The 27,876-nt window shown below is 35.8% G+C and overlaps 1 protein-coding gene across 6 annotated transcripts in view; it reads left to right on the top strand.

Moving 5' to 3' along the window:
- Nucleotides 1-27,876, top strand: part of LRRK2 (leucine rich repeat kinase 2) — a 204,458-nt gene that overhangs the window by 91,819 nt on the left and 84,763 nt on the right. For all 6 annotated transcript variants that reach the window (XM_061416444.1, XM_061416443.1, XM_061416446.1 and 3 more), the window contains 8 exons: nt 3,806-3,899; nt 9,174-9,360; nt 10,452-10,633; nt 16,058-16,287; nt 16,706-16,833; nt 18,425-18,643; nt 21,919-22,120; nt 22,698-22,786. In XM_061416444.1, coding sequence (XP_061272428.1) covers nt 3,806-3,899; nt 9,174-9,360; nt 10,452-10,633; nt 16,058-16,287; nt 16,706-16,833; nt 18,425-18,643; nt 21,919-22,120; nt 22,698-22,786 — 1,331 coding nt within the window. The remainder of the gene's footprint in view (nt 1-3,805; nt 3,900-9,173; nt 9,361-10,451; nt 10,634-16,057; nt 16,288-16,705; nt 16,834-18,424; nt 18,644-21,918; nt 22,121-22,697; nt 22,787-27,876) is intronic.

Here is a 27,876-nt window from a genome sequence, read left to right as displayed (position 1 = left end):
ACTGAGCGACTTCACTTTCACTTTTCACTTTCATGCATTGGAGAAGGAAATGGCAACCCACTCCAGTATTCTTGCCTGGAGAATCCCAGGGATGGGGGAGCCTGGTGGGCTGCCGTCTCTGGGGTCGCACAGAGTCGGACATGACTGAAGCAACTTAGCAGCAGTAGCAGCAGCAGCTCCTACATTGCGGGTGGATTCTTTACCAGCTCAGCTACCAGGGAAGCCCTGTCAAAGAGTAAACTCTATTGGAAACGAAGAGTGAACTCTGTTGTAAACTGTGGACTTTACTTAATAATATTGGCCCATCAGTTATAACAAATATACCAAACTATTCTACTTTAGGGCTTCCCTGGTGGCTCAGATGGTAAAGAATCTGCCTGCAATGTGGGAGACCTGGGCTCAGTCCCTGGGTTTGGGAAGATTCCCTGGAGGAGGGCATGGCAACCCACTGTAGTATTCCTGCCTGGAGAAACCCCATGGGCAGAGGATCCTGGTGGGCTACAGTTCATGGGGTTGCAAAGAGTTGGACACGACTGAGCAACTAAGAACAGCACATTCTATTCTAGGTGTTCATAATGGGGAAAAGATGTATGTGTGTGGGCTGCTGGTGGTGAGGGGAAACGGTAAATATGGGAGAACTTTGTATTTTCCTCTCAATTTTTCTGTAAACCTAAAGCTGCTCTAAAAATTAGTCTAGTTTTTAAATTCTAAAATATTAAAAATTATATTATGCTATTTAACATGCTGTTATTGTCATAGGCTAAAATGTCAATATCTAATGAAAAGTGTTAGTCGCTCAGTTGTGTCCAACTCTTTGTGACCTCATGGACTGTAGCCTGCCGGGCTCCTCTGTCCAAGGGATTCTCTAGGCAAAAATACTGGAGTGGGTTGGCATTCCCTCCTCAACCCAGGGGGATCTTCCCAACCTAGGGATTGAACCTGGGTCTCCTGCACTGCAAGCAGATTCTTTCCCACTGAGCCACCAGGGAAGCCCAAGACTGCAGTATCTTGGAGTACAAGTAGTCACTAATCTGTGGTTCTGTGGTTATACTAAAATTTCAATATGGCTGCCTGAGATGGTTGAAGCAGGAATACTGGATTTCCTACTGAAATTTGTTTAACAGTTTTCTGGAGTATATGTGCTATTATTATTTTTTAGGAATCAAATTAATCATTTAGATCATTAATCATTTCAAATTAGTTAGCTTAATGTATATTCATTGAGCTCTTGCTCTGTTCAAAGTATTATAATCATGGACTATATGATTGCCACTTTTGTTAAAAATCCTGGAGTACTCTATGTTCTCTTAGCATGTGAGACAGCCGAGATTTATGTTCACTTTAGCCTGTCTGCAAATTCTAATATTGAGGAACAAAATACTTCTATGGTAATAAATGGGAACTTTCCCCCTATTTTAGCTTCCTTAATGGAGGCCATACATACATACCTTGCCACCCACATGCCTATTCTATACCTGACTTGGTAAAATAATTTTTAATTCTATTAAATAGAAGAATATAGTTTGACTACTTACTTTAAAATATTTTATTTTTATACATTTTTGAGAAACTACTAACAATGAAATCCATATTAATTTACGTAAAATTACTTTCCTTCTCTTTCCCTTCCTTTCACCCTCTTGAATATTGACCATGTTCTTACCACGAGCCTGTAACTGGGTATAGAATTATTCACTCACTAATGAGCAAAGCAATTCAGACTCTGTCCTTAAGGAACATGTAGTTAAGTTCAGAAGACAGACAGTAAGTAATGATGGAACAAATGAATGTAATTGTGTATTATGCTAAGTGCTATGATGATAAGTTTCGAGATGCTACGAGAGTACCTCAAGGGGATCCGATCTAAATCGTGGAAATACGTAAGTGTCTGTGTTTGTTGCATTTAATTAGATCTAGAAAAGAGAGCATCTGAGGGTCCCTAAAGCTAGCATATGGTCAATATGTCATCTCAGCTGAATCTCACAAAAATCCTATAGGGTGGGACAAGTATGATCTCTGCTTGACTAATTGAGGAAATTGAAGTACTGAGATTTTTGTGTGAAATGTTCAGGAACATAGAATTAATTTATTAATTTATTAGTTGTTTCAGGAATCTGCTTTCTTTGCATGACACAAATTTAATAGTTGTAGAAATGGCCTTCTATTTGGAAAAACACCCTATGGAGGTGATAACCTCAGTAGAACCCTAACCATTAAAAATTCCTCTGTGAAATGAAGTTTCAGTTCTTTGATTTTATGAGTCTGTCTCATATAGAATGAGAAAGCTCAAGAATCTCTGAACCCAAAGACTCTTAATTCCTAAGTGGAGAATTACTTCTATTATACTAATTTATTTTGCTACAAATACTTTTGGGAAATAGGTAAGGTATAGCATGTAAGTTTCTGCTTCTTAGGAAGACAGCTTCTAGTAATGTCCTAGAACATTTTGACCCTTGAAGATTTTCTTGATAAAGAATAACCCATATTATTAACCTTGAAAATACTAAGAAATAATTTCTCAAACCACTTTCACAGAACCACAGATTTTCAGATCGCTAAACAATTTCAGACTTCATCTGATTTAGGTGCACTTTTACAGATGACAAAACAGGCAGTGTGATTTACTTAGTTTTCAAAATTATGTTCCATAGAATTTTATTCCTTGGAGGTACCTTGTTTTAATACTGTATTTCCCTTTGGAAATTCATAAAATACGTTAAAATGTTGACAGCTTTGGTGTGACTTTCCTGGTGGGTCAGACAATAATCTGCCTGTAATGCGGGAGACGTGGGTGTTGACAGCTTTGAGATATTTCACTTTATTTTGCCTAATGTTTCCCCATTCTCTGAAGATCATATGATCAAAGAATACTTTTATTAAGTAACATCCATAATTATTCAATGGACTTTCCTGGTGGCTCAGATGGTAAAGAATCTGCCTGCAGTGCAGGAGACCTGGGTTCGATTCCTGGGTCAGGAAGATATGCCGGAGAAAGGAATGGCAACTCATTCCAGTATTCTTGCCTGGAAAATGCCATGGACAGAGGAGCCTGGCAGGCTACACTTCATGGGGGTCACAGAGTCAGACACGACTGAGCAACTCTCACTTTTAATTTCATTTTCATATTTATTCCGTAGAATATTCTTTATAAGATGGTGTTAAAGAGAATTTTTATATCATGCTGTGGATTAGTAAATTATTCCAAAATGGTTTTTTAAACTTACTTCAGTAATTTGAATTAACATATAATATATATAGGGCTTCCCAGGTGTTGCTAGTGGTAAAGAACCCACCTGCCAATGCAGGAGACATAAGAGACATGGGTTCGATCTCTGGGTTGGGAAGATTCCCTGGAGGAGGGCATGGCAACCCACTCCATTATTTTTGCCTGAAGAATTCCAAGGACACAGGAGCCTAGCCGACTACACTCCATAGGATTGCAAAGAGTAGGATACGACGGAAGCTACTTAGCACGCTGCACGCATGCATAGTATATGTCACATTAATATCACACATACTTTGAAATGAATATTCTAACGATTTTTCCTTTGTGCAGACGTTAGAAGAGTTTATATTTAGACACTTGTAGAGCTTTCAAGTTAGAAGATTCTTATAATTATGGTGTATTATTTTAATATTTTGTGGTAGTATTAACTAATTTTAGAAGTAGAACTTTTTATTGTCAGGGTAAGAATGGAAATTAAATTTCATGTCAGATCACTGATAGCTGTCTTAGTGTGGAATCTGGTAGAAATCTAGTTAAAGTGATTAAAATGTCCATTAACTCACCTTTATTTTCTCTTAGCTACTATGCCTTTTTTGCCTTCTTCTATCACAAGCCTAAAATTATCTCAAAACAGATTCACGTGTGTCCCAGAAGCAATTTTACATCTCCCACAGTAAGTTTATTATTTTAATTTTAAAAACCACATGAGCTGAAACAGAACTTTCAGAAACTTGGTTTTAACTTAGACTTATAAATGTAATTGATTTCTAAACCTACTAAGCTTAATGTTTAAAAATCTATGAATGTTTGATTTTTATTAGACAAAAGACCTAAGTTGTTGTTTGGACTTTTAAACTTTTATTTTAATTTAATGTGTTGTTGCATAGAAACAATTTAAGAGTAATTAATGGTTACATTATTATAATCAAATGAGATTGTACTGGCTGTCACTTTAACTTTCAAAATTTCACTTGCTTTGGGGGTTATGTTGCTAAGACACTGTTAACTTTGAAATTATATTTCAGTTATGTTTGAATGACATTTTTGGTGAAAATTTCTGTAGTTTCAGGTATTTGGGAATATTATTAGTTAATTTCATTAAAAATAAAGTTTCCTGTTAACTGCAAATTCAGATATTAAATGGCTTTCAAAGGTGTTGTCATCTTAAATAACTATTCTACTAGTGTTAAATATTATAAGCAAAATCCATAAAGGTGCACGTGAATATATATATACATATACAGGCAAATAATCCTTAGTTGTGATTTAGCAATGGGAGGTGTGAGACAGATATATAGTAGTCAATTTAAAACTAGCATTAAAATGTGTGGAACACTGTTCTAACTGCTTAACAGTGTGTCATATCTTTAATCTTCCTAATAATCCTATGAAATATCAGTACTTGCTATTATCACCTCTACTTTAAAATGAGAACACTGTTTCATTAAAGAGAGGAAGTGACTTGCCCAAAGTCATAGTTCAAACCACCACACTGGTAGTTTGATTTCAGACTCTTTTAATTCTGACCTACAAGCACCTATAGAATATAGATGGTCTTATATTTTAAATATAATGCTTTGCTGAAAATGTGTTTGGAGACCATTTATTTACAAAAATTGATTAGGAGATTAATGTCATAAGGAAGGTTTCTTCCTAGAGAGCTAGAAATTTACACAGTCCTCTGTGCGTTCCCAAGGCAAACCATTTAATATCATAGTAATCCAAGTCTATGCCCCAACCAGTAATGCTGAAGAAGCTGAAGTTGAAAGGTTCTATGAAGACCTCCAAGACCTTTTAGAACTAACACCCAAAAAAGATGTCCTTTTCATTATAGGGGACTGGAATGCAAAAGTAGGAAGTCAAGAAACAACTGGGATAACAGGCAAATTTGGCCTTGGAATACAGAATCAAGCAGGGCAAAGGCTAATAGAGTTTTGCCAAGAGAACACGTTCATCATAGCAAACACCCTCTTCCAAAAACACAAGAGAAGACTCTACATATGGACATTCCCAGATGGTCAACACCGAAATCAGATTGATTATATTCTTTGCAGCCAAAGATGGAGAAGCTCTATACAGTCAGCAAAAACAAGACCGGGAGCTGACTGTGGCTCAGATCATGAACCCCTTATTGCCAAATTCAGACTTAAATTGAAGAAAGTAGGGAAAACCACTAGAGCATTTGGGTATGACCTAAATCTAATCCTTTATGATTATACAGTGGAAGTGAGAAATAGATTTAAGGGCCTAGATCTGATAGATAGAGTGCCTGATGAACTATGGACTGAGGTTCGTGACATTGTACAGGAGACAGGGATCAAGACCATCCCCATGGAAAAGAAATGCAAAAAAGCAAAATGGCTGTCTGGGGAGGCCTTACAAATAGCTGTGAAAAGAAGAGAAGCAAAAAGCAAAGGAGAAAAGGAGAGATATAAACATCTGAATGCAGAGTTCCAAAGAATAGCAAGGAGAGGTAAGAAAGCCTTCTTCAGTGATCAATGCAAAGAAATAGAGGAAACCAACAGAATGGGAAAGACTAGAGATCTCTTCAAGAAAATTAGAGATACCAAGGGAACATTTCATGCAAACATGGGCTCGATAAAGGACAGAAATGGGATGGACCTAACAGAAGCAGAAGATATTAAGAAGAGATGGCAAGAATACACAGAAGAACTATACAAAAAAGATCTTCACGACCAAGATAATCATGATGGTGTGATCACTCACCTAGAGCCAGACATCCTGGAATGTGAAGTCAAGTGGGCCATAGAAAGCATTACTACGAACAAAGCTAGTGGAGGTGATGGAATTCCAGTTGAGGTATTTCAAATCCTGGAAGATGATGCCGTAAAAGTGCTGCACTCAATATGCCAGCAAATTTGGAAAACTCAGCAGTGGCCACAGGACTGGAAAAGGTCAGTTTTCATTCCAGTCTCAAAGAAAGGCAATGCCAAAGAATGCTCAGCCTACCGCACAATTGCACTCATCTCACACGCTAGTAAAGTAATGCTCAAAATTCTCTAAGCCAGGCTTCAGCAATACATGAACTGTGAAGTTCCAGATGTTCAAGCTGGTATTAGAAAAGGCAAAGGAACCAGAGATCAAATTGCCAACATCCACTGGATCATCGAAAAAGCAAGAGTTCCAGAAAAACATCTACTTCTTCTTTATTGACTATGCCAAAGCCTTTGACTGTGTGGATCGCAATAAACTGTGGAAAATTCTGAAAGAGATGGGAATACCAGACCACCTGACCTGCCTCTTGAGAAAACTGTATGCAGGTCAGGAAGCAACAGTTAGAACTGGACATGGAACAACAGACTGGTTCCAAATAGGAAAAGGAGTATGTCAAGGCTGTATATTGTCACCCTGCTTATTTAACTTATATGTAGAATACATCATGAGAAACCCTGGGCTGGAAAAAGCACAAGCTGGAATCAAGATTGTGGAAGAAATATCAATAACCTCAGATATGCTGATGACACCACCTTTATGGCAGAAAGTGAAGAGGAGCTAAAAAGCCTCTTGATGAAAGTGAAAGTGGAGAGTGAAAAAGTTGGCTTAAAGCTCAACATTCAGAAAACGAAGATCATGGCATCTCGTCCCATCACTTCATGCGAAATAGATGGGGAAACAGTGGAAACAGTGTCAGACTTTATTTTTGGGGGGCTCCAAAATCACTGCAGATGGTGACTGCAGCCATGAAATTAAAAGACGCTTACTCCTTGGAAGGAAAGTTATGACCAACCTCGATAGCATATTGAAAAGCAGAGACATTACTTGGCCAACAAAGGTCCATCTAGTCAAGGCTATGGTTTTTCCAGTGGTCATGTATGGATATGAGAGTTGGACTGTGAAGAAAGCTGAGCACTGAAGAATTGATGTTTTTTTTTTTTAATTTTATTTTATTTTTAAACTTTACATAATTGTATTAGTTTTGCCAAATATCAAAATGAATCCGCCACAGGTATACATGATGCTTTTGAACTGTGGTGTTGGAGAAGACTCTTGAGAGTCCCTTGGACTGCAAGGAGATCCAACCAGTCCATTCTAAAGGAGATCAGTCTTGGGTGTTCTTTGGAAGGACTGATGCTAAAGCTGAAACGCCAATACTTTGGCCACCTCATGCGAAGAGTTGACTCATTGGAAAAGACTCTGATGCTGGGGGGATTGGGGGCAGGAGAAGGAGATGACAGAGGATGAGATGGCTGTATGGCATCACCGACTCAATGGATGTGAGTTTGAGTGAACTCCGGGAGTTGGTGATGGACAGGGAGGCATGGCGTGTTGCAATTCATGGGGTCAGAGTCGGACACGACTGAGCTACTGAACTGAACTGAATTACACTGTACCTTCAGACACCATTTTCAGGTGTACCTTTCCAGTGTTTATATGTATTTCTTTAAATTTATTCTCGTTTCACAAATGAGCATGTACTTGCCCACCTTTAGGCTCCAAGTCTAAATCTAATAGAGCAATATCTAACAAAATATAGCAAAATGTTGCTTTATAGATCTGAATCTTGGTCTAGCAGGTCTTAGAATTAATTTATCATGCTTCAAATATGCTGGGTAAAAAGAATCAGTAACAGTAGTAAAAGTACAGGCAACCTTTTACATAGTCGAATATACCACAGTTGCTACTTTTAGTCTTTCTGCACATGTAACCTTATACGTGACGTGTGTTTTCCTGCTGTTTCTTACAAACTTTGTTTCCCTGGTGACTCAGGCGGTAAAGCGTCTGCCTGCAATGCAGGAGACCTGGGCATTCAATTCCTGGCTTGGCAAGATCCCCTGGAGAAGGAAATGGCACCCCACTCCAGTACCCTTGCTTGGAAAATCCTTTAGATGGAGGAGCCTGGTAGGCTATAGTCCATGGAGTCACAAAGAGTCGGACATGACTGAGCGCTTCATTTTCTTTTTGGGTAGCTATTCCTGCATGAAAGCAACAAATTTTCATTGAAGGCCTACTGTATACAAGATATCATGATCAGTGTTATGGTATATTTCACACTGAGACAAGCTGGTAATAAACTTGAGGACCTGACCTCTGAAAAATCCATCCAGATTTGAATGAGATTGAAGAGAGAAATGGAAGCTACATATTTGTGAATCTTGTATAGAAGGCAGGAATTTTAATTTTGTTAATTATGATTTCTCATGCATTGTAAATGTAAAATACGATCTTTCATTCTGATTGACATTTTTATATTTCTGAAGTAGGGAAATTAGACCTCAGTTTAGTTTTTATTGGGCCTTATTTAAATGTTCCTATTAAGACATGCCTTTTTTTTCCTACCACATATACCTTTACATATACAAAAAAACCACACCTGTGTACTCATATATATATTTTTTAATTTTCTTTTCTTTTCTTTAATTTCTTTTAATTGAAGCATGATTACTTACAATACTGTGATAGTTCTAGCTATACATTGAAATGAATCAGCCATGGGTGCCCATATGTGCCCCTATCCTGAATCCCTCTCCCACTTCCCTCCCCACCCTATCCCTCTGGGTTGTCCCAGAGCACCGGCTTTGAGTGCCCTGCTTCATGCTTCGAACTTGCACTGGTCATCTTTTTACATATGGTATTGCATATGTTTCAGTGTTATTCTCTCAAATCATACCACCCTTGCCTTCTCCCAGAGAGTTAAAAGCCTGTTCTTTACATTTGTGTCTCTTTTGCTGTCTTTTTTTTAAGATTGTTGTTACCGTCTTTCTAAATTCCATATATATGCATTAATATATAGTGTTGTTGTTTCTCTTTCTGACTTGCTTCTCTCTGTATAATAGGCTCCAGTTTCATCCGCCTTATTAGGACTGACTTAAATAAATATTAGTTTTAAAATTATATCTTATTCTCTGCTGAAAGTTATTTGTGATGTTATTTCATGTATTTAGGAAATACTCACTTGCTTTTTATTCTCGACATTGTATTGTTTCAGCCTGCGGTCCTTAGATATGAGCAGCAATGATATTCGATATCTACCAGGTCCTGTGCACTGGAGATCTTTGAACTTAAGGGAACTCTTGTTTAGTCATAATCAGATCAGTATCTTGGACTTGAGTGAAAAAGCATGTGCATGGTCTAGAATAGAGAAACTACATCTTTCTCATAATAAACTGAAAGAGGTAAGGAGATCATATTTGTTTAAAATTATTGCCAATTTGAAAAAATGTGCTTTTGTAATGTCTGCTATCATAGATGATCATTTCAAAATCTGTTATTTGATACTGCTTACTTTTTGAGTAAGATCTAATCCTACCCTGAGGTAAATGGGTATACTAACATGCTAAATTTCCTTAAAGATTGCCTTTTGTACTCTCTTTTATTTTGAATATCTATATATTTATATATGTTTGATTGCAAATACATGTAATGCTTTAATTGTGTCAATTTACCATGAAATCTCTGATCTGTTAACAGACTCTCAGACATGCTGCATTTCTCAAGTTTCACCAGGCTGTGTATAGCCTTTGTTCTTCAGCTGACATTGTTTTCCACATTCTTAAATTTCTGTATTCTTCCATCATACTCCCTCACCCCCTCACCCTAATGGACCAGTCTTTATTATAAATCTGAAATTAACTGTCCATTCATCCCAGCTTCAAGCCTATTGTCTATAAAAGCCAAAGAGAGTAAAGCGTCTGAAACCATGAGGTTCCAGAATAACTCTGCATAATTTTGGTACCTAGCTTTTTTGCATCAGATTACTGTTTGCTGTTATAAAAATAATGAGTATTACTTAAAAATTTGGAATATTGCAATTATTATGCCACCTAAGGTTTAAACATTTAGTTGTATTTTGAGAATGTTAAGTTATATGTAAATTTGTGATGATTAGATCTTTGGTTTTGCTGAAGAACATAGTGAGAGGGAATAGCCTGAAGCCACTGACTATTGGATTTGGATACATATAAAAAACTTCTTTATTTCAATGTTGTGAAGCAATGAAATATGCTTCCAAGGGAAAATGGGTTTTAAAATATTATAAACAAATGCCGTAGATTGTTTTGGGTAAGTCCTTTATATTTATGTTTTCAAACATTTTTGATGGGAACTATGACAAACCTTTGGAAAGTTTTAGAACTCTGTTGGAAGGCTGTACAGTTTGCTCATAGAGTCTCGGAGCCTCTCTTGTTTTCTAGTAGCATCTTGTTTTTTGGTAGCACACTTTTCTTCCTTCCCACCAACAGCGTTTGCTCTTTTTTATTTCATTAAGATTCCTCCTGAGATTGGCTGTCTTGAAAATCTGACATCTCTTGATGTTAGTTACAACTTGGAACTCCGATCCTTTCCCAATGAAATGGGGAAATTAAGCAAAATATGGGATCTTCCTTTGGATGAACTGCATCTTAATTTTGATTTTAAACATGTAGGATGTAAAGCCAAAGACATCATAAGGTTAGATACTTTTATTTTTATTTTTTTAACTGAATTTGTTTCCGATGTCCTTTTCTGGTTACTTTGGTGGATATATAGTTACAACTCATAAAAAAGAATGTATAGGACCATCTAGCATGATGTACTCTATGTCATTTGCCTTTTACTTAGTAAATGGATTTATTTGGTGCCACTGCAGAGCTTTTAATTTCTTCCTGGCCAAGTTAAGGTTGAGAAAATTACTTCTCCTTATTATGCTTTTCAGTAGAAATGGACTCTAAAAGGAAATTATTAATCTTTGTTCTCTTATTACCAATTATCAATCTGAAGAAATAGAGCAGAATATAATGGCTTCTCCATCTGGGTTTCATGTAGGAAGTATTTATCATATGTCTATTCTATCTTAAAGCATTATAGTTACTTAAAGGATATAAAATTACTTCTGTTTTGCCTATGAAGCTGATAACCTACTCAACCTTATCATTTCTGAAACCACCAAAACTTTCAAGTATGCTTGTTTCTGATTTTATACTTTATGAACTTCAAGTTAATAATGAACTTTATTCTATTCTTTGTTACCATTTGAGCATGTTAGTCTTGTTACCTACCCATAAAATCATGTTTTTATTTCCACAAACTGCTCCTATCTGTATTTATCTTATAGGTTTCAACTCAGTTATCACCTCTCAATGGATCCTTGACTTGCCTATAATATCTGCTGTGTTTACTCTCTGTTTCATTCGTGGCACCAAACACAGAGTCTGGCATACAGTTAATAATTGTTGCATTATCAGTGAACTTGGAGTTCCTAACTACCTACTTATCTAGTTACCCAATTCTCTTCCTTAAATTTTCATAATTTACATTTGACTTTCTGTCTATTTTATGATCAAAGTGTTTGTGAGCAGCTATGCTAAATAACATGACTACCCCTCATCCTACATAAGTATTTCCCATGATTTTCCTTTCTGAAACTGGAAAAAGATGCTCATATAAAATTTTTCAATTCTTACTAAACGTTTAGTTGTAAGAAGTTTTCAGAGTATTATGCTATCAAGCTACTATGTAACTTAAATATTTTTAAACCTTTTAAACATTTTTAGAGAGTACACAGACCTGGAGTAATTTAGAAATTGTAGTTCTCACTTGCTTATTTGAAGAATGACAAAGAATAGTGAAGTCTTAATAAATAGATATTTGGAACTTTGATTTTCTTGTTTATTGGTGATGCAGATTATCAAGAATGTTCCTCAAAGTCCTATTAATTGTGAGAATGAATCAGTTAATATTCCCTAAGATTCACTTATGATTTAGTTCACTATTCTAATTTTGAACTGTGGCAGCATTTTAACATAGTTAAATGTATTTTTCTATATCCATTTTATTTTTAAGAACATTTACATGTTCTGTTAATTTAAAGATGGTATTGTTAGCCACTGGTAGCACTTCTAGTAAGTTTCAATTACTTTTGCATTAATATTGTTAGGAATAGCAACATATTATCTGCCGATAGTAAAATCATTTATGTGTATCAATGTAGTTTAACCAATATGCTCTTCCTTTCCATGTACATTATATGTATGCATGTACAATATATATGAACATATACATTATGTATACCATGTATGAATACATGTACCAAATAGAACCTCACTATTAAGGATGAATATAATAGTATGCTTGTATACTCTACCTTGATGGTTTTGACTTTTTTTTGCTGGAATATAATTACTTTACAATGTTGCATTAGTTGCTACTGTAGAACATTGTGAAGCAGCTCTATGTATACATATATGCCCTCCCTCTGGAGCCTCCCCCTGCCATTCCACCCATCTAGGTGATCACGGAGTTGTCCTCTGAGCTCCCTGTGCTATACGGCAGCTTCTCGCTGTTGTAAACACGGTAATATATATATGTTAATACTGTCTCTCAATTCGTCCTCCCTCTCCTTCCCTGCCTGTTTCCACAAGTCTGTTCTCTGTGTCTATGTCTCTATTCTTGCCCTGCAAATAGGTCCATCAGTACTATTTGTCTAGATTCCATATATATGTGTTAATATATGATGTTTGTTTTTCTCTTTCTGACTTACTTCACTTTTTATGACAAGCTCTAGGTTCATCCACATCACTTCAACTGACTCAATCTCATTCCTTTTTATGAGTAACATTCCATTGTATATATGTACCACGTCTTTACCTATCATCTGTCGATGGACATCTAGGCTGCTTCTATGTCCTGGCTATTGTAAATACTGCTGCAATGAACATTGGGGTACATGTGTCTTTTTGAGTTATAATTTTCTCAGGGTATATGCCCAGCAGTGGGATTGGTCCAAGGCTGAACCAGGAGGAATTAGAAAATATAAAAGACCAGTCGTAAGTAATGAAATTAAAACTGTCATTAAAAATCTTCCAACACACAAAAGTCCAGCACCAGATGACTTTCCAGGCAAATTCTGTCAAACACTTAATGAAAAGCTAACTCTTATCCTTTTAAAACTTTTCCAAAATATTGGAAAAGGAGAAGCACTCCCAAATTCGTTCTTCAAGGCCACCATCACCCTGATAATTAAAGCAGACAAAGATATTGCAAAAAAAGGTTCCTTCTCCAGGGAATCTCCCCGTTTCAGGGATCAAACCTGGGTCCCTTGTATTGTAGGCAGAGTCTTTACAGACGGAGCCACCAGGGGAGATCTACAAAAACAAAAGAAAGAAAATTATAGACCAATGTCACGGATGAACATGGACACAAAAATCCTCAACAAAATACTAGCAAACAGAATCCAGCAACAAATTAAAAGGATCATATACCATGAACAAGTGGAGTTTATCACAGGAATGCAAAGATTCTTTAATACATGCAAATAAATCAATGTGGTATACCATATTAACAAATTTTAAAAAATCATATGATCATCTCAATAGATACAGAAAAAGCTTTTGACAAAATTCAGCACCTGTTTATGATCAAAACTCTCCAGACATGGTCGTGCTGCTGCTGCTGCTGCTGCTGCTAAGTCGCTTCAGTTGCGTCCGACTCTGTGCGACCCCCTAGACGGCAGCCCACCAGGCTCCTCTGTCCCTGGGATTCTCTAGGCAAGAATACTGCAGTGTGTTGCCATTTCCTTCTTCAGAAAATGGGCATAAAGGGAACTTATTCAACATAATAAAGGCCATATATGACAGACTAACAGCAAGCATCATTCTCAGTGGTGAAAAACTGAAAGCATTTCCCCTAATATCAGGAACAAGACAAGGATGTCCAGTCTCACCACTTAGTCAACATAGTTTTGTAAGCCCTCACCATGGCAATTAGAGAAGAAAAAGAAATAAAAGGAATATAAATTGAAAAGGAAGAAGTAAAACTGTTTGCAGATGACATGTTACTATATACACAGAATCCAAAAGATTCTACCAGAAAACTGCTGGGATGTTATCAATGAATTTGGTAAAGTTTCAGGATACAAAATTAATGCACAGAAATCTCTTGCATTCCTATACACTAGCAACAAAAGAGTAAAAAGAGAAATTAAAAAAGTAATTACATTTACCATCACAACAAAAGAATAAATTACCTAGGAATAAATCTACCTAAGGAAGCAAAAAAACTATACTCAGAAAACTAAAAAACACTGATGAAAGAAATCAAAGAGGATACAAACTGATGGAAAAATATACCATGTTCTTCTATTGGAAGAATTGATAGAGAAAGAATTGATAGAAAATTAATATACTACACAAAGCAATCTACAGATTCAGAGAAATTCCTATCAAATTACCAGTGGCATTCATCACAGCATTAGAACAAAAATTTTTATAGTTTGTATGGAAACACAAAAGACCCTGAAAAGCTAAAGTAATCTTGAAAAAGATAAATGGGGCAGGAGGAATCAGGTTCCCTGTCTTTAAACTATACTACAAAGCTATAGTAATCAAAACACTATAGTATAGTACTGGCACAAAAAATAGAAATATAGACCAGCAGTACAGGATAGAAAGCCCCCCAGAGATAAACCTACAGACTTCCTTGGTGGCTCAGATGGTAAAGCGTCTGTCTACAAAGAGGGAGACCTGGGTTCGATCCCTGGGTTGGGAAGATCCCCTGGAGAAGGAAATGTCAATCCACTCCAGTACTATTGCCTGGAAAATCCCATGGGACAGAAAATCCCATGGACTTGTAGGCTACAGTCTGTGGGGTCGCAAAGAGTCAGACACGACTGAGCAACTTCCCTTCAATCTATAACAAAGGAGGCAAGAGTACAATAGAGAAAAGACAGCCTCTTCAGTAAGTGGTGCTGGGGAATCTGGACAGCTACATGTAAAAGAATGAAATTAGAATTCTACCTAATATCATAAAAAAAAAAATAAACTGTAAAACCTTTAGAGGAAAACATAGGAAAAATACTCTTTGACATAAATCACAGCAAGATCTTTTTTTGACTTATCCCATAAAATAATGAAAATAAAAACAAATAATTGGCACCTAATTAAGCATAAAAGCTTTTTGCACAGCAAAGGAAACCATAAACAAGATGAGAAGACAACCCTCAGGATGGGAGAAAATATTTGCAAATGAAGCAACAGACAAAGGATTAACCTTTAAAATATACAAACAGCCTATGGAGCTCAATATCAAAAAATCAAACAGTCCAATCAAAAATGGGTGAAAGACCTAAATAGACATCTCTACAAAGAAGACATACAGATGGCCACGAGGCATATGAAAAGATGCTCAGTATCACTAATTCTTAGAGAATGCAAATCAAAACTACAATGAGGTATCACCTCGCATCAGCCAGAGTGGCCATCATCAAAAAATCTATAAGCAATAAATGCTGGAGAGGGTGTGGATAAAAGGGAACCCTCTTACACTGTTAGTGGGAATGCAAATTGGTATAACCACTGTGGAGAACATTATGGAGCTTCTTTAATACATGGCAAAACCAATACAATATTGTAAAGTTAAAATTAAAAAAAAAAAACAATAGCAAAAAAAAAAATAAATAAAACTTGTTAACAAACAAACAAAAAAAACTAAATATTGATCTACCTTGATTCTTTATCCTATGGGCTTTGTAAAATTTTATGCTTTATAATTTTTAGAGTTTTATTTGTGATATTTAAAGAAATTGTGTATGTGTTTTATGTAAAATTTTAATGAGTATTATAAACATTTTGATACTTAGATTCTTTCTAGTGTCATTATATTTGATGAGGCTTCCAATCATTATCAGCTAGACCAACCAACATCACTAACAAAGTAGATGTATTAACAATGCATTGAAAGACACATGCATTATTAAGTTAGTATGAGTTATGTGCTCTTTTGCATACTGTACATTATGACATTTTGATATTTAAAATAATTCAGTGCATAAGAATTCACCTATAGCCTAAGTATGCTGTTAAGCAGTTTATTATTTTATTTTTGTTTTTCAAATACCAGGTTTCTTCAGCAGCGGTTGAAAAAGGCTGTGCCCTATAACCGAATGAAACTTATGATTGTGGGAAATACTGGGAGTGGCAAGACCACGTTATTACAGCAATTAATGAAAATCAAGAAATCAGATCTTGGGATGCAAGGTGCCACAGTTGGCATTGATGTGAAAGACTGGCCCATCCAAATAAGAGGCAAAGGGAAGAAAGACCTCATTCTGAATGTATGGGATTTTGCAGGTATTTATTTTGCTAAATTTTTTATTCAGATATCTTTTTTAAAACAGGGATTTAAAAACTGAATTTTCTGTTTCAATACTACAGAGACCTGATGGATCATATGGAATTATTCCAAAGTCATTTATTTCTCCTAATTCTTCCCTTGCCACCAGAATGGAGAAGCCATGGAAGGAAATGTTAGGAACCAGCACGTGTCAGCTGAAGCTACATAGCTGACACATAAGCAAGAAGTTGTCAATCCCTAGTAAAAACCCAGTGTAATCTTGTAGCTGTTATCTTTTGATTGTTTTTCTCTCTCTCTCTTTTTTTTTTTTTTTTGTATGGTAAAGAGTGGGTAGTGCCATCTAACTTTATTTTTGAAGAAGAGGATTTTTGTCTATTCTTTGGAAGACTGAAAAGTTCTCCAATCTTTATTTAGGTCGTGAGGAATTCTACAGCACTCATCCCCACTTTATGACCCAACGAGCCTTGTATCTTGCAGTCTATGACCTCAGCAAAGGGCAAGCAGAAGTTGATGCCATGAAGCCTTGGCTTTTCAATATAAAGGTGATATGACCTAATAATTTGAAAATAGAAAATAGTTCATGGGTTTTCTTATTGTATATAAGGTGATTTCTTTGGGGCAAATAGTACCATCAAACAGACTTTTCAAATACTTTTTTTGCAAGAAAGTTAGAAGAACTTAAACTTTGAGTTAGGAAATTTTTAGGAGTAATTAAGTTGTGACATGAAAATAGTATGTTCTATGTTAATGAAAGATAGAGAAATTTGAAGCCCTTTTAATCTGTTAAAAATGAGAATATATGTTAGACTATATTTTTATATTCTTTTCTATTTTATTTTATTTATTTATTGGCTGCACTGTGTGGCTTGCAAGATCTCAGTTCTCTGACCAGGGATTGAACTTGGACCATGGCAGTGAAAGCCCCAAATCCTAACCATGAGGCTATCAGGGAGCTCCCTGGTATTATTACTTATGTATAACATGAATTTCCTTAATTTTAAATAAACTGTAGTAAGAAAAAGAAGCAATCTATGCATTACCAACTGTGTCCTCAGAGGCAATTTAGTGTAAAGCCCTGTAAGGACTTACAGTTTTAAATGGTCCCAGATGAATATTATATTTGAAATTTTGTAACTTTTCCATTTTGTCTCTTACTGTTAGATATTCCTTCATGTATATATGGTTTAAAAAATATGTGCCTTTTTAGAATTGAGACTAAAGTAAAAATGAATGGTTATTGAATAATGCTCTAGTAGGCTCTTCTGTGAGGCAAATCTGAGCCACCAGGGAAGCCTACTATTAAGAGACATTTCTAAGTATAAAGACAGGTCAACTTAAAAAGTATCAGCAGATACATGCTTGACTTTATCTTATAATCTATAGATAATACATTAGAATATGTAATGAATCCATACACCTTTTCCAAAGGAATACCCAAGACAGAAGTAGCAATAAAGTTATAAATGACAGTCATCAATCAGATGAAATAATTTAGATGAAGCTTTTCTCTCTCAAAGATCTGGGGACTGGGCAAGTGGTCAGGAAGGAAATACAATGTGCTTTTAACTTTGTATGAAAAATAATGTTCAGTTCCACTTTGCTGAACATAGTTTTGTTTTTGCCAAATAAATCCTCTACTTCAAATTACTGTCCAAATGCTTTTATTACTTTAGTGACTTGTTTTTTCTTTGTAGAAGCCACACTGAATTACTAATAATTTGAATTAATAAGGTTTAATTCAAAGATAAGGAAGAGAAAATATAAAACAAATTATTACTCTGATATTATTTGGGTGTTATTAAATACTATTTTATCTAGAAGCCTAAAGCACACTTAAAGAATAACCCATTTTAGGCACAGAAGAAAGAAATGTGCTATTACTGTCACATGGGCTGCCTGAAAAGTGACAATAACTAGATTAAGAAGGAGCATAAAAATGACTTTTAAAAATTTCTTAAGTTTAATTTGTTTCCTTAGGTTTAAGGAAGGGAAGACAGTTGTCATTTTCTTCTTGAAGTCTTTTGAATTCTCATTTTGACTCTAGTGAATTTCGTAGAAAGTGAATATCAATGGAAATATAAGCAGTGTTGATTTTAAAACAAACACAAGAGTATTTTGTATCTTCCCCCATAGGCCCGTGCTTCTTCTTCCCCTGTGATTCTAGTTGGCACACATTTAGATGTTACTGATGAGAAGCAGCGCAAAGCCTGTATCAGTAAAATTACCAAGGAACTCTTGAACAAACGAGGGTTTCCTGCAATACGAGATTACCACTTTGTGAATGCCACTGAGGAATCCGATGCTTTGGCAAAACTTCGGAAAACCATCATCAATGAGAGCCTTAATTTCAAGGTAACATGGTTCATTGCCTACCCTAGGTGGTAGATAAATATAATTTATTAACTCTTACATTCTGCAACTGCTAAGAAATATCAGCAGTCTTGAGAACAACTATCTTAAAAGTGTGTTTTTTTCTTATCTGTTAGCATTATTCAAGTACTTTTAATTTTAAAATTATTTATGTTAGACTTAATTTTGAACTCATAGAATTAGAAATTAAAAATAATTGAGAATCCTGAGAGAAAAGGGTATCTGAGAGGCTGAGAGAATGTTCCTGAGAGAATCTGGGACATGTTTCTGATGCCCTTTCTCTCCCAACATCCTACAGTATTGATTCAATCAAAAGGATAAAGATGGATGTTGGGATCTTGGAGTTATCCTTCTTGTATTTTTCTTCAACTGGTTTTCCTCCATCTGCTCCTTTCTTTTGGAGTTTCTGTTTTACGTTCATCTTGGTCTTTGTTGTTCCTTCATGTCTTTGTCACTGTGATCCCCCTTTGAAATATATATTTTTTTCCCCTTCAATATTGAGAGAAGGCTCTTTCATCTGGTCACCATGGTCTCTAATTTGGTTTTCAACAATGTATAAGCCATATTCTAGTTCAGACAAACTTTAAGAATTATGTTTTTGATTTACAAAGTTTTTATTTCTGGTAAGACAAATATAGTTCATAGAGTTCATAAAACACAAATAAATTGGTTAACAAATGCTTGTTTTTAATACTGGAAAGAGAAAGAAATTTTACCTGGGCTCTACAGATAGCAAGGGGTCAACTGTACTGGAAAACACTTTGAATAGTTCAATATGACAAACACAATAGTGGATCTCACTGTTAGTCTCTATTGGTTTAGCTCATTAGTACTAATGATCAAAGCAGTGGCTCCTAACAAGGGTCTTGTTTTGCCTGGAAAGTCCCAGTGTAATTATTGTGTCTCACTACATTCTCAGAAGCATTCCAGTTTGGATGATAAGTTATACGGTCACCTTGGTTATAGCACGTTGTCCAGTTAGCTTAGTTCTGTTCCATTTCTACAGATTATGCTCTGTCCAAAACTTAATGAGCCATTTGTAAGTGTGCCCGTATTTGTGGTGCCCAGAGAGAGAATTTGCACATTTATATCTTTCCACACATTTATCACAATCAATAAAAGCTTTTACAAATGTGGGTCAATGGAGTTTTATGTTAGAAGAATAAAATATCATTTATCTCTAGTTTTTGCTACTCTTTTCTGAGACATATGATTAAAGAGTGACATGACTTTTATGAAACAAATGCATCAAATTAATATATTCAATTAAATATCCTCTTTACCCAGGGAGTTTCCTTTTGAGACTCTCTGTACTTACAGAACTTTGCTGTTACTTATAATATTTTAATAGCTTCTCTTTTATCATTGATATCAGACCATTTATCATATTTTAAAAAAGAATTCTTAAAGTATGAGTTTGTTTTGAGAAAATCTGAGTTTAGTTGAGAAGTCTATGAATAAAGTAGTTGATTCATCAAGCTGGACTAGTACTACTTTAGGCTAATAGCAAGTTAGACCAGTTTACTGGCAATAAGACCAGTCTGCTTTCTGCACTTGTACATGAACTCTGAAGGCAATACCGGATAGGAGGTTAACATCAAATGCTTTGAGAAACGGCAGTATTATTTGAAGGAAGGTATATATTGCAAATGGATGCATCATTCTGTTATGTTGGTTTGAAAATTCAATTGGCTGTTTTGCAGAATAGTGATTCAGATGACCCCAAAACAAAACGCCTGCCAGAACTTGAATATTCTTTCCTCCCTGAGGTGCCTCAACCTGTATTCAGTCAGCAGCTTTCAATCTATTTAGAAATCTTTTTTGTTTGGCCTTTCATTTGTTTTTCATCTTTTCCTTTTATCTTGATCTTTTCTAGTCTTTGTGTGTCTCACTCTTATTAACATGTGTCCATGCAGAGTTTAGAATAAAAGCTTTCTGTTTTTGACTGTTGGTGACCTGATGATAAAGGAAGTAGGACAAAATAGAAATCAGTGCCAACAATGTCCCTCTCGGTCTTGTCCAGCCCCTTAGCAGAGTGGGATCCTTTGCTCACCCCGTAATCCAGCCCTGTAAAGTCCATCCCTTTGTTACTTGACTACTATGTGAACTCTTGTTTAGTTTTATATGTAGGTTTCCCTTCTTGGGTTAAACGCAAACTTCAATCTGAAGTTCTATTTTATCTTAATTTATAAATGATGAAGAGAGGGAATATGAAAAGTGGAGATTAGTGAAGTTATATTTAATTTTCTGGTTCAAGGGGTATGTCAAAACGATCTTGACTGGAAGTAAATATGTAAGTAATGGTTATGGCTGCTATAAATCAGGTTCCTGAAGGATCAAGAGTAGAAAAAAAACAAGTATAATTTTTATGTGTGTGCGTGTGTGCAGGTATAATAAACCCAGTTTCTATTTGTATAAGTTGAAGAATTCAAGTAGAAATTTTATTCTTTATTGTCAAGAATATATTCATGGGTTGAGAAATGAGGAGAGTTTGCCACCTGGTGGTTTGCAAAGGCATTTACTATTATTAAAGTTGTATTTCTATTTAAAATTAGATTTTTAAGAAAAAATGTTTAGAAATATTTTTATTACAGAAACTCTCTTCATAAGGTCATTCTATTAAAATTTTGATTTTAATTAGATTCTAAGTGTAAGAGACCCCAAATCATCTTCTCGTATAGAATCATTGGGGTTTAGATGATTTTTTTATTTTTCCAAGTTCAGGTCTCCATGAAAAAGCATAGCTTGGTGAGGAAATTTCATGTCTGTCTCCAGACTTCACTGTTGATATGTACATCCCACTAATATTACATTTTGCAAATAGCAAGAACAAAATTTAGTTTTACTTTCAGATGTGGATATTTTCATCTAAAAAATAAAGTCCAAAAGCTCTTACAATCCTGACCTTTATGTTAGCATATCTATTGCCTGTAGATTTAATGTCTTAGAAAATAGTAGGTCCTTTATTTAAGGTTAATGATTTGTCCTGGATTTCGCCATGGATTTTCTGAATACCTTGATAATTATTTCCATACAATGTTATTTGATAGTTCTTTCCAAATTGGCTTCTGTGTTAATTTTTTTTTTCTTTTTTTAAGGTAATCTTATTTATTTCTCACGATTTAATTAGTCTTACATTGCATCTTGATTTTATTAAAAATAATCATTTTCTGAATGATTAGCACAGAATTTACCAACCACCTGACACATAGATGTATAAAATGGATTTTTACAGCTTGTCATTTGTAATTTCATAGATCCGAGATCAGCCTGTTGTTGGGCAGCTGATTCCAGACTGCTACGTAGAACTTGAGAAAATCATTTTATCAGAGCGTAAAAATGTGCCAATTGAATTTCCTGTAATTGACCGGAAACGATTATTACAACTTGTGAGAGAACATCAGCTGCAGTTAGATGAAAATGAGCTTCCTCATGCAGTTCACTTTCTAAATGAATCAGGTTTGTTTATTACATATTTTTTCAAAGCTCTGCAGTAGAGTTGGTGAAAATGTATCTGAACCTTGTATAGAATTTACATTTAAAAGAATATTGACAAAATTCTTTAATAGGTAGCTGATGTTTTTTTCTTTTTGAAAGATCATCATGTGTACTGATGTGGAATCATATATTATGTCATAAGAGAAAAATTTAGAAATTATCTAAGGACAGTAGTGGAAAAAGTCTCTCAGCCAGAGTTAAAACACGTGGATTCTAGAGCTTGACTGTAGTATTCAGGAGCTGTGAGACTCTAAGTTCAAGCTATATCCTTCATAGTATCAAGTGAATTTAGTGTATGTGGAAGTTATTTTTACACTTGCAGGAGAATTATTATTGTGATGGTTTAACTTGGCACTTGGAGAATCAATGGTTGACTGAGATGAAAGCTAGGATGCACTGATTCTGGTCTCAGCTCTGACCCCAACGATGCTGAAGTTTCCTAATCTGTAAAATGAGGAGGCTGGGCTAGATTCTCTGTGAAGCCCCTTGATATTTTCATATTCCAAATTCCATGTTTCACTTTTGATTTTTCCTACAGGGGTCCTTCTTCATTTTCAAGACCCAGCATTGCAGTTAAGTGACTTATATTTTGTAGAACCCAAGTGGCTTTGTAAAGTCATGGCACAGGTTGGTATATTATACTTCTGAGGCGTGGGGGTAATACCTAGAGTACTGAGGTTTATAGAGTTTGTGTTTAGTTAAGGTAGAAACTCCAAATACTTTGGCCACCTGATGTGAAGAACTAACTCATTGGTAAAGACCCTGATGCTGGGAAAGATTGAAGGCAGGAAGAGAAGGGGACAACAGGGGATGAGATGGTTGGATGGCATCACTAATTCAATGGGCATGAGTTTGAGTAAACTCTGGGAGTTGCTGATGGACAGGGAGCCCTGGTATGCTGCAGTTCATGGGGTTGCAAAGAGTTGGACACAACTGAGTGAACTGACTGAAGGTAGAAAGTACTGTGAACATAGAAAATGGTAGAACAATTTTTGTAGAAGATTGCATAAATAAGAACTTTGTGGAAGAGGAGAAGATATCTTAGAATTTAATGTCTTTGTTTTCAATTCATAGACAGGTGTTTGTGTCACTCTGTTCCATAGTACCTTTCTAGATCCAAGAAGTTTTTCTTTATGCAGTCTTCTCACAAATTGTTCTACCATTTTCTATATTCACAGTTTTTTGGCTTGTTTATTGATATAATTAGTTGAATGAAAGCTTTGTGAAAATCTGTGGAGTAAATAAGTATAAGAAAATTGGGTTGATGAGCTTGTGAAACCTCTGTCTATAACATGTCGGGAAATTTTGACTCTTCAGTGGAATATAAAACTCTGGGCTTCTCTGGTAGCTCAGATGGTAAAGAATCTGCCTGCAATGCAGGAGACTCAGGTTTAATCCCTGGGTGAGGAAGATCGGCCTGGAGAAGGGAATGGCTGCCCACTCCAGTATTCTTGCCTGGAGAATTCCATGGACAGAGGAGCCTGGCAGACATAATTGGATTGATAAGGCTGTGAAACCTCTGTGTAGACAATAAGGAAGGAAACTGTGACTTTTCAACATAATATAAAACTCTAAATGCTTAGCATTTTGAAAAGTGGTAGTTATGGCTGTCTATATTTAATATGGAAAATTTCTTCTATCAATAATAATCAGTTACCAATGAGTTTATATTAATTAGCTACCATAATCCTCTCTGTAGATTTGCCGCAGAAAACCACTCAAACAACACACTAGCTCAGGGTTCCTCAATGTCAGCCCTGTGGACATTTGGGGGCAGGTAATTCTTTGTTGTACATTGTAGGAGGATAGCAGCACCTTTGGCCTCTACCCTCTAGACACCAGTATGGCGTCTACATCTTTGGCCTCTACCCTCTAGTACTTTCCCAGTATGAGAAGCAAAAATGTACCCAGAAATTTCCAAATATTTTAAGAAGTACAAAATCACCTTGGGGAGGACAACTGTGTCTGGATGAATCATGAATTGAAATGAGCTTGGGGAGGGAGTCTTCAGCATGTGTACTCACTGGAAGCTATTTTTCTTAAAATTTATAGTTACTAAAATATATCTTTTTACATTAGAAATCTCTTTTCTAATTAACCATAATGTTAATTAAATCCCTTCAGATAATCTGCATGATAGTTCCTAAATTTCTTTTTTTTTAAATTATTTATTTATTTTTTGGAGGCTGATTACTTTACAATATTATATTGGTTTTGTCATACATTGACATGAATCTGCCGTGAGTGTACATATGTTCCCCATCCTGAACCCCCACTCCCACCGCCCTCCCCATCCCATCCCTCTGGGTCATCCCAGTGCACCAGCCCCAAGCACCTTGTATCATTCATCGAACCTGGGCTGGCAGTCTGTTTCACATATGATAATATACATGTTTCAATGCCATTCTCCCAAACCATCGCACCCTCGCCCCTCCCACAGAGTCCAAAAGACTGTTCTATACATCTATGTCTCTTTTGCCATCTCGCATACATGGTTATCATTACCATCTTTCTAAATTCCATATATATGTGTTAGTACACTGTATTGGTGTTTTTCTTTCTGGCTTACTTCACTCTGTATAATAGGCTCCAGTTTCATCCACCTCATTAGAACTGATTCAAATGTATTCTTTTTAATGGCTGAGTAATATTCCATTGTATATATGTACCACAGCTTTCTTATCCATTCATCTGCTGATGAACATCTAGGTTGCTTCCATGTCCTGGCTATTATAAACAGTGCTGCGATGAACATTGGGGTACACGTGTCTCTTTCAATTCTGGTTTCCTCAGGTGTGTATGTCTAGCAGTGGGATTGCTGGGTCATATGGCAGTTCTATTTCCAGTTTTTTAAGGAATCTCCACACTGTTCTCCATAGTGGCTGTACTAGTTTGCATTCCCACCAACAATGTAAGAGGGTTCCCTTTTCTCCACACCCTCTCCAGCATTTATTGCTTGTAGACTTTTGGATCGCAGCCATTCTGACTGGCGTGAAATGGTACCTCATAGTGGTTTTGATTTGCGTTTCTCTGATAATGAGTTATGTTGAGCATCTTTTCCTGTGTTTGTTAGCCATCTGTATGTCTTCTTTGGAGAAATGTCTATTTAGTTCTTTGGCCCATTTTTTGATTGGGTTGTTTATTTTTCTGAAATTGAGCTGCAGGAGTTGCTTGTATATTTTTGAAATTAATTCTTTGTCAGTTGCTTTGTCTGCTATTATTTTCTCCCATTCTGAAGGCTGTCTTTTCACCTTGCTTACAGTTTCCTTTGTTGTGCAAAAGCTTTTAATTTTAATTAGGTCCCATTTGTTTATTTTTGCTTTTATTTCCAATATTCTGGGAGGTGGGTCATAGAGGATCCTGCTGTGATTTATGTCGGAAAGTGTTTTGCCTATGTTTTCCTCTAGGAGTTTTATAGTTTCTGGCTTTATGTTTAGATCTTTAATCCATTTTGAGTTTGTTTTTGTATATGATGTTAGAAAGTGTTCCAGTTTCATTTTTTTACAAGTCGTTGACCAGTTTTCCCAGCACCACTTGTTAAAGAGATTGTCTTTTCTCCATTGTATATTCTCGCCTCCTTTGTCGAAGGTAAGGTGTCCATGGGTGTGTGGATTTATCTCTGGGCTTCCTATTTTGTTCCATTGATCTGTATTTCTGTCTTTGTGCCAGTACCATACTGTCTTGACGACTGTGGCTTTGTAGTAGAGCCTGAAGTCAGGCAGGTTGATTCCTCCAGTTCCATTCTTCTTTCTCAAGATTGCTTTGGCTATTCAAGGTTTTTTGTATTTCCATACAAATTGTGAAATTATTTGTTCTGGTCCAGTGTTCTTGCCTGGAGAATCCCAGGGACGGGAGAGCCTGGTGGGCTGCTGTCTATGGGGTCACACAGAGTCGAACACGACTGAAGCGACTTAGCAGCAGCAGCAGTTCTATGAAAAATACTGCTGGTAGCTTGATTGGGATTGCATTGAATCTAGAGATTGCTTTGGGTAATATACTCATCTTCATTATATTGATTCTTCCAATTCATGACCATGGTATATTTCTCCATCTATTAGTGTCCTCTTTGATTTCTTTCACCAGTGTTTTATAGTTTTCTATGCATAGGTCTTTTGTTTCTTTAGGTAGATATATCCCTAAGTATTTTATTCTTTTTGTTGCAATGGTGAATGGAATTGTTTCCATAATTTCTCTTTTTGTTTTCTCATTGTTAGTGTATAGGAATGCAAGGGATTTCTGTGTGTTGATTTTATATCCTGCAACTTTACTATATTCATTAATTAGCTCTAGTAATTTTCTGGTGGAGTCTTTAGGGTTTCTATGTATAGGATCATGTCATCTGCAAACAGTGAGAATTTTACTTCTTTTCCAATCTGGATTCCTTTTATTTCTTTTTCTGCTCTGATTGCTGTGGCGAAAACTTCCAAAACTATATTGAATAGTAGTGGTGAGAGTGGGCAGCCTTGACTTGTTCCTGACATTAGGGGAAATGCTTTCAATTTTTCAATTGGGGATAATTTTGCTGTGGGTTTGTCATATATAGCTTTTATTATGTTGAGAATTCAGCTGTGAAGCTGTCTGGTCTTGGGCTTTTGTTTGCTGGAGGATTTCTGATTACAGTTTCCATTTCCATCCTTGTGATGGGTCTGTTAAGATTTTCCATTTCTTTCTGGTTCAGTTTTGGAAAGTTGTACCTTTCTAATAAGAGTTTGTCCATTTCTTCCAAGTTGTCCATTTTATTGGCATATAGTTGCTGATAGCAGTCTTTTATGATCCTTTGTATTTCTGTGTTGTCTGTTGTGATCTCTCCATTTTCATTTCTAATTTTTTTGATTTGATTTTTCTCTCTTTGTTTCTTGATGAGTCTGGCTAATGGTTTGTCAATTTTAACTTCTTAAAGTACCAGCTTTTGGCTTTGTTGATTTTTGCTATGGTCTCTTGTTTCTTTTGCATTTATTTCTGCCCTAATTTTTAAGATTTCTTTCCTTCTACTAACCCTGGGGTTCTTCATTTCTTCCTTTTCTAGTTGCTTTAGGTGTAGAGTTAGGCTATTTATTTGACTTTTTTTTTTTGTTTCTTGAGGTGTGCCTCTATTGCTGTGAACCTTCCGCTTAGCACTGCTTTTACAGTGTCCCATAGGTTTTGGGTTGTTGTGTTTTCATTTTCATTTGTTTCTATGCATATTTTGATTTCTTTTTTGATTTCTTCTGTGATTTGTTATTCAGCAGCATGTTGTTCAACCTCCATATGTTTGAATTTTTAGTAGTTTTCCTCAGGTAATTGACATCTAATCTTACTGCATTGTGGTCAGAAAAGATGCTTGGAATGATTTCAGTTTTTTTGAATTTACCAAGGCTAGATTTATGGCCCTATCCTGGAGAAGGTTCAATGTGCACTTGAGAAAAAGGTGAAATTCATTGTTTTGGGGTGAAATGTCCTATAGATATCAATTAAGTCTAACTCGTCTCTTGTATCATTTAAAGTTTGTGTTTCCTTGTTAATTTTCTGTTTAGTTGATCTATCGATAGGTGTGAGTGGGGTATTAAAGTCTCGCACTATTATTGTGGTATTATTAATTTCCCCTTTCATACTTGTTAGCATTTGTCTTACATATTGCCATGCTTCTATGTTGGGTGCATATATATTTATGTAAATCTTCTTTATTGATCCTTTTATCATTATGTAGTGTCCTTCTTTATCTCTTTTCACAGCCTTCG

This window comes from Bos javanicus, chromosome 5, assembly GCF_032452875.1.
Source record: "Bos javanicus breed banteng chromosome 5, ARS-OSU_banteng_1.0, whole genome shotgun sequence".
In the NCBI taxonomy this organism is placed as follows: domain Eukaryota; kingdom Metazoa; phylum Chordata; class Mammalia; order Artiodactyla; family Bovidae; genus Bos; species Bos javanicus.
This window is presented reverse-complemented; position numbering and strand designations above follow the sequence as displayed.